At 35.1% G+C, this 12,378-nt stretch overlaps 1 protein-coding gene across 2 annotated transcripts in view; it reads right to left on the bottom strand.

Annotated features, from left to right (window-relative positions):
- Positions 1–12,378, bottom strand: part of SLC38A9 (solute carrier family 38 member 9) — a 100,666-nt gene that overhangs the window by 36,498 nt on the left and 51,790 nt on the right. For both annotated transcript variants that reach the window (XM_082836796.1, XM_082836797.1), the window contains 2 exons: positions 5,205–5,264; positions 2,376–2,570 (listed from right to left, as the gene is read on the bottom strand). In XM_082836796.1, the coding sequence (XP_082692922.1) occupies positions 2,376–2,570; positions 5,205–5,264 (255 nt within the window). The remainder of the gene's footprint in view (positions 1–2,375; positions 2,571–5,204; positions 5,265–12,378) is intronic.

Raw genomic sequence — 12,378 nt, 5'->3', positions numbered from 1 at the left:
AGGTAAGATCTAAAGAACAGAAACAAGCTATGTGAGATATCAAAAAACAAAGCAAAAAACTATGTAGTAGGCCTGAGAAGAACTATGACCTGAGTTTAGTGGAAGATACATGCGGAGAGTCCATTATAAAATTGTAAGGTTACATAGGAGAGAAAAAACCACCTGAAACTGACTCTTATTCTTTGTATTGAAAGTATTAGAGGGGAATTCCCTGGCGGTCCAGTGGTTAGGACTTCTCGCTTTCACTGCTGAGAGCGCAGGTTCAATTGCTGGTCGGGGAACTTCAAGATCCCGCAAGCTGTATGGCGTGGCCAAAAAATAAAGAAATAAATAAAAAATTTTAAAATGAAAAGGAACGGGTAAAATTAACTTAAAAAAAAAGTATTAGAGACAGTCAATAAGTTGGAAAAGTCTGTCAAAATATTTAGTGTAAGAAAGAAAGAAAAGTAGTAAATGTGGATCATAAACTTACTTGAGAAAGGCAATAAGCCACATAATCCATGAACAATCTGACCTACTATCTAGATGAAGTTTTGATTGAGCAGTACTACTTGCTAGATGGAAAGATTCCAGATTCCATTCACTGTGTAAATGCCCACTTTAGGTAGGGTAAAGTGGGCATTCAGAATTTCAGGATTTTTTAGTAGTCTAGATGTTAGAGGATTTAAGGAATTAAGTCCAGTCATTATGGAGTAGAGTCAAGAAATCCAGAAAGGTTTCTAGAGGAATTAGATTCTAATTTCTCTAAAGAAGCTTTATATAGTTTTAAAAGGGAAAGTACCAAGAAAAAGGGCAAAAGAAAAATATCCTTAAGGAGGTAGAGAATAATTAACCTGGTTAGAAGCCTAGTGATTGTTTTGCCCAACTGAGCAAATTCTTCTATAAGTTTACATGCTAACTTTTAAAGATCTGTTCCATGGGAAAGTCGGCAAGCAAATCAGGAAACCACAAATGAGCTATATAAGCTCTACTGTGGGTTTGGAGGTTAGCTGATTCAGAAAGGATGAATACAAGAGGCTAAAGCTTATATAACCACAACTCTTCATTTTCTGTGTGTGTCTGTGGTAGTCAGTCTTACAGTGACTCCTGTTGTGAGGCAGAGGTATAGTGAAATATCCTTACCTCCTCCTTTGGTCTTCTGAAAACCCAAAGCCACCTCCTTGATGTGATGAGTAATCTAATTATTTCATACTCTAGGCTGCCTACCAAGAGGTCAGAACTATAGGGAGGAGGTGAAATACTATTATCTTTTTAGGTTATCAATTCTTTATGAATGATATCCTTGTCTTTAGTTAACCAGATCTGAGCTTTCGTAGGGGTTCCTTTTCTAAAACAGGTCTCACAAAAAGAAGTCTGTTCCTTTAAGGAGGCAATAGTGTTCTAAGAAAGAAAAAGCACAGAGGAAGAGAGCAGAAGCAGAATAAACCTAAGGAGCTTCAGCTAGAGAACAATATCCCAGGTTGAAAGTCAAGTGATAATTTTGTGCTATACTCTTAAATAGATACTATAGGAAAAAAATATTCCATAACCTCCCTTAGTAAGTTCTAATATTTCCAACCCTTAGAATTGAGAATTCCTAAATTATGCACTTTGGATCTCTCCTGCTGAAATCTTAGTCTACTTCCTCTAGCTGTTCTGTTAGAGGAAATGAGGAATAGTTGTTCAGTAAGGATAGAATGGAAACCACAGCAACTCATCCTTTTTTCTCTTTTTTTAATTTGGTTGAACCGGGTCTTAACTGTGGGAGTTGGGCTCCTTAGCTGCAGCTTGAGGGTTACTTAGTTTTGGCATGCAAACTCTCAGTTGCAGCATGCATGTGGGACCTAGTTCCCTGACCAGGGATCAAACCCAGGCCCCCTGCACTGGGAGCGTGGAGTCTTATCCACACTGTGCCACCAGGTAAGTCCTTTTTTTTTTTTTTAATGCACCCAGCAACTCATCTTAAAAAGGGACTTGGACTTGAAATGGTCATCTATATTTTTCTTTTTTTTTTAAAGATGTTTTTTGATATGGACCATTTTTAAAGTCTTTATTGAATTTGTTACAATACTGCTTCTGTTTTATGTTTTGGTTTTTCTGGCTGCGAGGCATGTGGGATCTTAGCTCCCCCACTAGGGATTGAACCTGCTCCCCCTGCACTGGAAGGTGAAGTCTTAACCACTGGACTGCCAGGGAAGAGCCCATCTATATTTTTCTCTCTTCCAAACTCCATAAAGAAAATCAAAAAGCAGGGTAACATATGCATGAACAAATTAAACATAGATGAACAGGCCTGGAAGGTAAGTATTGATATTTCCCCAGTCAGACCATATTTCCACATAATCCAGCATGTATTCTACTATACAGAGGCTCTATAACAGAGTGCCTTGGCTTACCTAGGATATTAAATTTTGAAAAAAATGAAGGAGATTTGAAATTAAGCAGTGGCAGGAGGAGCCCCATGAGGTAAAAGGGCACTGTCTTGGACTTATTCCACCACTTCTCAAACTGCTGGAGTCCCGAGTCATTGGTGTAGAAAATCATAGAGCCATTGTCAGGATGGTCACCACTCCTGGCGCTTGGACAAATCACTGCAATAGGGAAGCAACAGATTAGAGAAGGCAACAAAGAACAGAAAATTACTACCCCCAAGACTGACACTTGTTCTGCCAACCTCAATTTTTACCATGAATGCTAAGTTTCTTCTTTCTGGAAAAAAATAGAGGGTTATATTTAGATATATTAGGAACCCTTTTTATTTATTTTTATTATTTATTTTTATTGAAATATAGTTGATTTACAGTGTTGTGTTAGTTTCAGGTATACAACAATGCGATTCAGTTATTTATATATTTATATATTCTTTTTCAGATTCTTTTCCATAATAGGTTATTAGAAGATATTGAATACAGTTCCCTGAGCTATACAGTAGGTCCTTGTTATCTATTTTATATATACTTATATTAGAAACCTTTTACCTATAAATAATTAAAGGTAGGAGAATGTTAGAAAATTTTGAGGTATAGCCTTAATTTCTACTTGAAATTATAAAATTATCCTACCAAATATCCTTTGGTCCCATTGCTAGAGAGAAAATACTGGGTTGGATGATATTTGATCCTATTTGTATAATAATATAAGAAATATCATACAGGTAATTGTTCACTGTGCTAATAACCCACACAAAGGCCAAAGAACAGGTTTCCTCTAACAATAAACAAAATCTCTGGGTTTGGAATAAAAAGTGGACACCATCAAAACATCTGCCATGGTATTGCCAAAATCTAATTATTGCTTATAGCTTAAGAATCTTGAATTCCAGCAATCCACAGTAACTGTCCTGGACGTTTATCACAACTTGTAGCAGCTTACGAGCCCAGATGATATCCAGAGAACTGGGAAGCAAGTAAAACGTATTTTTCCTAACACTGATCTTCTGTTAGCAGAAAGAATACAAATCATTCTCACTGTTTCTAGTTTCGTAATAGTACTTTTTCTAATAATCAGCTCTTTGTAAAGAATGTTTAATGCTAGTGAAAAATGCTGACAATTTTATTCTCTATCCGTTATTTCGCATACCACAAAACCAAACAATTTTCTTTCACCTTTTTTCTTAGTACTTTAACATGCACATTTTTCTTCTATGCTCTGGAGAGAAGTAAATTAACTTTAATTTTTGTGCTAATAACTGTGCTAATAATTACAGTGGTAAAGAGCACAGGCTATGGAAGTATATTGACTGAATAAAGAATCTCGACTCTGTCACTTAATAGTTATGTAACCTTGGGCAAGTCACTAACTTCTCTGTACCTTGGTTTCTGCATAGAAAATGAGAGAAAAGATCTACCTTATGGAGTTGCTGTAAAATATTTAGAACAATGCCTGCACACAGTAAGTATCCAATAAATGTGAGCTGTAATTTTAAATATTAACTGAGACGGATTGTTTCATACTCTATTTAATACACTGTTCAAAATAAACCAAAGAATCAAGAAGTGCTACTATCAACATATCACTATGCAAACTAAACTGACTTTGCTGATGGTGCTCTCCAAATTATCACTGTAATTGTGATATTTATGAACTCAACAATGAACTCTATCTAGTGAAGAAATCCTATTAGATATTAATAAACTAGTTTTATCAATAGATATCAGAATAGCTATAGTAAAATGAATTTCTCTTTTAAGACAAGTATGTTACTTGGTCTTTTGAAAATTCTGAGGTAAAGAACAAGGTGCAAGAGATATATGTTTAAATTATACTAAAATACTTTAGTATAATTATTGAAAAGTGTGTATGTGTGTGTTCACAGAAATAAAAGCTGATACTTCACTCATTTTCTAGTGTTAATAAATGACAGGTTAATCAGTTTAATCAAGGGGTAAAATAAGACACTGAATAGAAAACATGGGAATGTACGCTTTATGAGAGGAGAAACTCTTGTCTGTCCATTATATCCCAGAGCCTAGAACAGTTCCTCACAGGTAATAGGCTTAATAAATATGCATTGAATGAATTGTCCTCTTAGTGATCAATGTGTACCTCCATCAAAATGCTATGAATTCAGTATCTCTGAAACTTAAACACATAAAAGCTTTAGGTGATGTTAGTTACACTGTTAACTAGGTTATGTTATCTTTTCTATTCACTCTTCCTATGACTGCCATATTGGATAAACCCATAGGCCACAAACGTTTATTTTTAATAAATTAATAGAAACTTTTCTAAGAAATTAAGGGTTTTTATGGACAAATCTTTAATTTATTTTTCTGTATTTACTAACCTTGGTTCATTATTAGGAAATTTAGGCCACAGATTTGTATATCTTAAATATTGCAAACTAAAACAATAAATATCTAAAACTAAGTTAACAAACTGAGAACTATGGTTCTAGACTTCCAAAACAATTAGCAGTGATATACGTTCTTCAAAATGTGTATTGATCATAGGCAAATATGGATACTATAGATGTGAGCTATAACTGTGGATTGAATAATATGAACTAAATATTGTTTAGCTCACATTAACACAAAATTTTGTGGAGTATTTTTTTTTTTTTTTAAACATACTGACTGCCAACAACTTAATAGTGGCTTACTTAACATAATGATTTTATGCTGGTCATTTACCTAAAATAAAGTTATAGGTTCTACCTTAAAGCATTTCTGAAGCGAGGTGATGAATAAAGAAACAAGCCAAACTTTCAATTCCAAACTACTTACCAGGGTTGCTATCATTGGTGCTCAGTATTGCATCTGTGTCATTAATGTGATGAATAAAGTCTAAAAATTAAGGGGAAAATATAGTTTAATACTGAATGAAAGATGCTAAATCAGTCACCCTCTAAAGTCTTTTACTTATAAAAATCTTTTAAGATCTACTGTGTGGTAATATTACCTAGTACACTGAACAAAGGCTACTTCACTGTTAACATAGCTTTACCTTCTTCAGCTTTCTCTACTTACAGGAACAATGTCATTGGTGTCACAGTCCCACTGTGTTTTACATGATTGAAGATTTTTTTAAAAAACTACTCACAAGGCTGAATTTAGTTAAAAGCCCTGGAATAAAGACAGTGTGCACAATTTTTTTACCTATACGGACACTAATTTATATAAGTGTAGTTACATCTTATACAATAAAGTTCTAAAGTCTGCAAAAGGGGTAAAGCCAGTACTCATAACAGCTGAGTTTATCTGGAAAAACACTTAAAGTTTTTACAAAGTATAGGACGTGCTATTATAAACTGAAGGCTATATAGTAATTATTGCTCACAAGCACCATTAAGTAATACTAAAAGAAGTAGCAAAACAAAAAGCTAATGCAGATACCTGAGCATTCATGTCACTCTACAGTGAATGAGAGAATGGGTAAAGAATATATTTTTACTTGCCTGAGGGAATTTACTTTATTCTGTTTGATGTTAACCTTTTATAACCTTAGTAAGCATTAATAAAAGTAATGTAAAACTTAAAAATAGGATGATAAAAAATGCTGGAGTAAGTTAAATATGTGAATTATTCATTCCATTGTACATTAAATATGTGAATTATATTGTAAGTTATATAAAAGTAAGTTAAATATGTGAATTATTCATCTCCATTGTAAAGTAAGTTAAATATGTGAATTATTCATCTCCATTGTATGCCTCTCAAGATAGAATGAAAGAAGTAGTCTAGTGCTCTAGATTTTTACAGTTATCTCCAGGGCTTATTAGTGATTTAAGATAGGAAGTTATGAATCTTTAAGGAATTCCTGGTGCCAAAGACTTACATAACGCTAGTAAAACCTCGATACCAAGTATACTGGGTTGAACTGTATTCTCCCCAAATCCATGTCCATCGGGAAACTCAGAATGTGACCATATTTGGAAACAGACTCTATGTAGAGATAATCAAGTTAACATTAGGTTATACTGGATTAGGATAGGCCCTAAATTTAGTGACTGGTGTCTTTAGTAAGAACAGGAAATTTTGGACACAGAGACACTGAGGGGAGATGGCCATGTGAAGGCAGAAGCCAAAACTGGAGTGATACACCTACAACTCAAGGAATACCAAAGACTGCCAGCAGTCGACCACCAGAAACTAGAAAGAGGCAAGAAAGGCTTCTTCCCTAAAGGCTTCAGAGGGAGCAGAGAGCCCTACAGATACTTTGATTTTGGACTTCTAGTTTCCAGGACTGTGGGAGAGAACAAATTTCTCTTGTTTTAAGCCAAACAGTTCATGGTAATTTGTTACAGCAGCCCTAATACATCAAGGCTCAATGAGGACAGTATGAGAAAGAAAAACTCTAGGCCACTATCTCTTATGAAGAGACACAAAAGTTCTAAATAAAATATTACTCCCACTCCTCCCAAAAGTAAACTGAATCCATTAAGAAAATTTAAAATAAACATCATGACTTACAAACTAATTTAAGTTTGTCCCAGAATATAAGTATGATTTAAATATTATAAAATGTATTCACTTAATTATCCATATTAACAATTTAAAGGAGAAAAGCTTTACAATCATTTCAAGAGATGTAGATTAAGTATTTAATAAAATCCAGCACACATTAATAAAAATGCTTAAGAAAACAATAGGCTAGAACATCTCTGAATTACTAAAGGGTACAACCCTTTGATCCTACAACTAATGCAATATATAATGGTGAAACATTAGAAAGATTTCCTCAGGAACAATATAAGGATGTCTACTAGCACTGCATCCATACAACTTTACAGTTTAAAAAAAGATAAATATATCTAGATGTATATATATGTAAACATATATACATGTGTGTGCATGTGCCTGTGTGTATATATGTACATATTAAATATAAATGTATGCATACAGATATGAATCATTCAAAAAATAATAACTAGAGAGGAAGAACTTTTCACTATTCATGGATGACATAACTACCTAAATAGAAAATCGAAAGTGAATCTACAAAATTATAAGCAATAAGAGTTCAACACATTTACTAGATTCAAGATAAATATTAAAAATTTAATTAGGTTCTTTTATTATAACAGCAACAAATAACCTGAATTTTTTATAATTAAAAACTATATCATGAAAAGCAAGAAAAACTACAGTTCTGCAGCCTGTGGAAGGAAAACCACATTCACAGAAAGATAGACAAACAAAAAGGCAGAGGACTATGTAACAGATGAAGGAACAAGAAAAACCCTCAGAAAAACAACTAAATGAAGTGGAGATAAGCAACCTTCCAGAAAAAGAACTCAGAATAATGATAGTGAAGATGATCCAGGAGCTTGGAAAAAGAATGGAGGCAAAGATCGAGAAGATGCAAGAAATGTTTAACAAAGACCTAGAAAAAGTGAAGAACAAACACCTAGAAGAATTAAAGAACAAACAGAGATGAACAATACAATAACTGAAATGAAAAATATACTAGAAGGAATCAATAGCAGAATAACTGAGGCAGAAGAATGGTAAGTGACCTGGAAGAGAGAATGGTGGAATTCACTGCCGCAGAAGAGAACAAAGAAAAAAGAATGAAAAGAAATGAAGACAGCCTAAGAAACCTCTGGGACAACATTAAACGCAACAACATTCACATTATAGGGGTCCCAGAAGAAGAAAGAGAGAAAGGACCCGAGAAAATATTTGAAGAGATTACAGTCGAAAACTTCCCTAACATGGAAAGGAAACAGCCCCCAAGTCCAGGAAGTGCAGAGAGTCCCAGACAGGATAACCACAAGGAGAAACACACCAAGACACATAGTAATCAAATTGACAAAAATTAAAGACAAAGAAAAATTATTAAAAGCAACTAGGGAAAAATGACAAATAACATACAAGGGAACTCCCATAACGTTAACAGCTGATTTCTCAGTAGAAACTCTACCAGCTAGAATGGAGTGGCACGTTGTAAAGTGATGAAAGGGAAGAACCTACAACCAAGATTACTCTACCCAGCAAGGATCTCATTCAGATTGACAGAGAAATCAAAAGCTTTACAGACAAGCAGAAGCTGAGATAATTCAGCACCACAAAATCAACTCTCCAACAAATGCTAAAGGAACTTCTCTAACTGGGAAACACAAGACAAGACAGGGACTTACAAAAACAAACCCAAAACAATTGAGAAAATGGTAATAGGAACATACATATTTGATAATTACTTTAAATGTGAATGGATTAAATGCTCCAACCGAAAACACAGGCTTGCTGAATGGATACAAAAACAAGACCCATATATATGGTATCTACAAGAGACCCACTTCAGACCTAGGGACACATACAGACTGAAAGTGAGGGGATGCAAAAAGATATTCCATGCAAATGGAAATCAAAACAAAGCTGGAGTAGCAATACTCATACTAGATAAAATAGACTTTAAAATAAAGAATGTTGGGCTTCCCTGGTGGCGCAGTGGTTGAGAGTCCACCTGCCAATGCAGGGGACACAGGTTCGTGCTCCGGTCCAGGAATATCCCACATGCTGTGAAGCGGCTAGGCCCGTGAGCTATGGCCACTGAGCCTGCGCGTCTGGAGCATGTACTCCGCAATGGGAGAGGCCACAACAGTGAGAGGCCCACGTACCGCAAAAAAATAAAAATAAAAAAAATAAAGAATGTTACAAGAGACAAGGAAGGACACTACATAATGATCAAGGGATCAATCCAAGAAGAAGATATAACAATTATAAATATATATGCAACCAACAGAGGAGGACCTCAATACATAAGGCAAATGCTAACAGCTATAAAAGATGAAATTGACAGCAACACAATCATGGTGGGGGACTTTAACACCTCACTTACACCAATGGACAGATCATCCAGACAGAAAATTAATAAGGAAACACAAGCTTTAAATGAAAAAGTAGGCCACATAGATTTAACTGACATTTATAGTATATTCCATCCGAAAACAGCAGATTACACTTTGTTCTCAAGTGCACACGGAACACTCTCCAGGATAGATCACATCTTGGGTCACAGATCAAGCCGCAGTAAATTTAAGAAAATTGAAATCACATCAAGCATCTTTTCCGACCACAACGTTGTGAGATTAGAAATAAATTACAGGGAAGAAAAAGTAAAAAACACAAACAGGACGTCCCTGGTGGTGCAGTGGTTAACAATCTGTCTGGCAATGCAGGAGACACAGGTTCGAGCCCTGGTCTGGGAAGATCCTACATGCCACGGAGCAACTAACCCATGAGCCACAACTACTGAGCCTGTGCTCTAGAGCCCATGAGCCACAACTACTGAGCCTCTGTGCACAACTACTGAGTCTGCGCTCTAGAGCACGTGCTATGTGACAAGAGAAGCCACCGCAATAGGAAGCCTGTGCACCGCAAGAAGAGTAGTCCCTGCTCTCCGCAACTAGAGAAAGCCTGCGCACAGCTATGAAAACCCAATGCTGCCAAAAATAAATAAATTAAATAAATAAATTAAAAAGAAAAAACACAAACACATGGAGGCTAAACAATACGTTACTAAAAAACCAAGAGATCACTAAAGAAACCAAATAGAAAATCAAAAAATACCTAGAGACAAATGACAATGAAAACACGATGGCCCCAAAACCTATGGGATACAGCAAGAGCAGTTCTAAGAGGGAAGTTTATAGTACTACAATCCTACCTCAAGAAACAACAAAAATCTCAAACAATCTAACCTTACACCTAAAAGAACCAGAGAAAGAAGAACAAACAAAATCCAAAATCAGTAGAAGAAATCATAAAGATCAGAGCAGAAATAAATGAAATAGAAACAAAGAAAACAATAGCAAAGATAAATGAAACTAAAAGCTTGTTTTTTGAGAAGATAAACAAAATTGATAAACCTTTAGCCAGACTCATCAAGAAAAAGAGGGAGAGGACTCAAATCAATAAAATTAGAAATGAAAATGGAGAAGTTACAATGTACACCACAGAAATACAAAGCATCATAAGAGACTACTACAAACAACTCTATGCCAATAAAATGGATAACCTGGAAGAAATGGACAAATTCTTAGAAAATTATAACCTTCCAAGACTGAACCAGGAAGAAATAGAAATATGAACAGACCAAGCACAAGTAATGAAATTGGAACTGTGATTAAAAATCTTGCAACAAACAAAACTCCAGGACCATATGGCTTCACAGATGAATTCTATCAAACATTTAGAGAAGAGCTAACACCCATCCTTCTCAAACTCTTCCAAAAAATTGCAGAGGAAGGAACACTCCCAAACTCATTTTATGAGGCCACCATCACTCTGATACCAAAACCAGACAGAGATACTACAAAAAAAGAAAATTACAGACCAATATCACTGATGAATATAGATGCAAAAATCCTCAACAAAATGCTAGCAAACAGAATCCAACAACACATTAAAAGGATCATACACCATGATCAAGTGGGATTTATCCCAGGGATGCAAGGATTCTTGCATTAATATGCAAATTAATCAATGGGAAACATCATATTAACAAATTGAAGAATAAAAGCCATAGGATCATCTCAATACATGCATAAAAAGCTTTTGACAAAATTCAACACCCATTTATGATAAAAACTCTCCAGAAAGTGGGCACAGAGGGAACCCACCTCAACATAATAAAGGCCATATTCGACAAACCCACAGCAAACATCATTCTCAATGGTGAAAAACTGAAGGCATTTCCTCTAACATCAGGAACAAGACAAGGATGTCCACTCTCGCCACTATTATTTAACATAGTTTTGGATGTCCTAGCCATGATAATCAGAGAAGAAAAAGAAATAAAAGGAATACAAATTGGAAAAGAAGAAATAAAACTGTCACTGTTTGCAGATGACATGATACTATACATAGAGAATCCTAAAGATGCCACCAGAAAACTACTAGAGCTAATCAATGAATTTGGTAAAGTTGCAGGATACAAAATTAATGCACAGAAATCTCTTGCGTTCCTATACACTAATGATGAGAAATCTGAAAGAGAAATTAAGGAAACACTCCCATTTACCACTGCAACAAAAAGAATAAAATACCTAGGAATAAACCTACCTAAGGAGACAAAAGAACTGTATGCAGAAAACTAAAAGACACTGATGAAAGAAATTAAAAATGATACAAACAGATGGAGAGATATACCATGTTCTTGGATTGGAAGAATCAACACTGTGAAAATGACTATACTACCCAAATCAATCTACAGATTCAATGCAATCCCTATCAAACTACCACTGGCATTTTTCACAGAACTAGAACAAAAAATTTCACAATTTGTATGGAAACACAAAAGATCCCGAATAGCCAAAGCAATCTTAAGAACAAAAAACGGAGCTGGAGGAATCGGGCTCCCTGTCTTCAGACTATACTACAAAGCTACAGTAATCAAGATAGTATGGTACTGGCAGAAAAACAGAAATACAGATCAATGGAACAGGACAGAAAGCCCAGAGATAAACCCACGCACATATGGTCACCTTATCTTTCATAAAGGAGGCAACAGTATACAATGGAGAAAAGACAGCCTCTTCAATAAGTGGTGCTGGGAAAACTGGACAGCTACATGTAAAAGAATGAAATTAGAACACTCCCTAACACTATACATAAAAATAAACTCAAAATGAATTAAAGACCTAAATGTAAGGCCAGACACTATAACACTCTTAGAAGAAAACATAGGCAGAACACTCTTTGACATATATCACAGCAAGATCCTTTTGACTCACCTCCTAGAGAAATGGAAATAAAAACAAAAATAAACAAATTGGACCTAATGAAACTTCAAAGCTTTTGCACAGCAAAGGAAACCATAAACAAGATGAAGAGACAACCCTCAGAATGGGAGAAAATATTTGCAAATGAAGCAAGTGACAAAGGATTAATCTCCAAAATTTACAAGCAGCTCATGCAGCTCAATATCAAAAAAACAAACAACCCAATCCAAAAA

Source organism: Leucopleurus acutus, assembly GCF_964270905.1.
Source record: "Leucopleurus acutus genome assembly, chromosome: 3".
NCBI classification, from domain to species: Eukaryota; Metazoa; Chordata; class Mammalia; order Artiodactyla; family Delphinidae; genus Leucopleurus; species Leucopleurus acutus.
The sequence above is the reverse complement of the archived record's forward strand: the minus strand, read 5'-3'. Positions and strand labels throughout refer to the sequence as shown.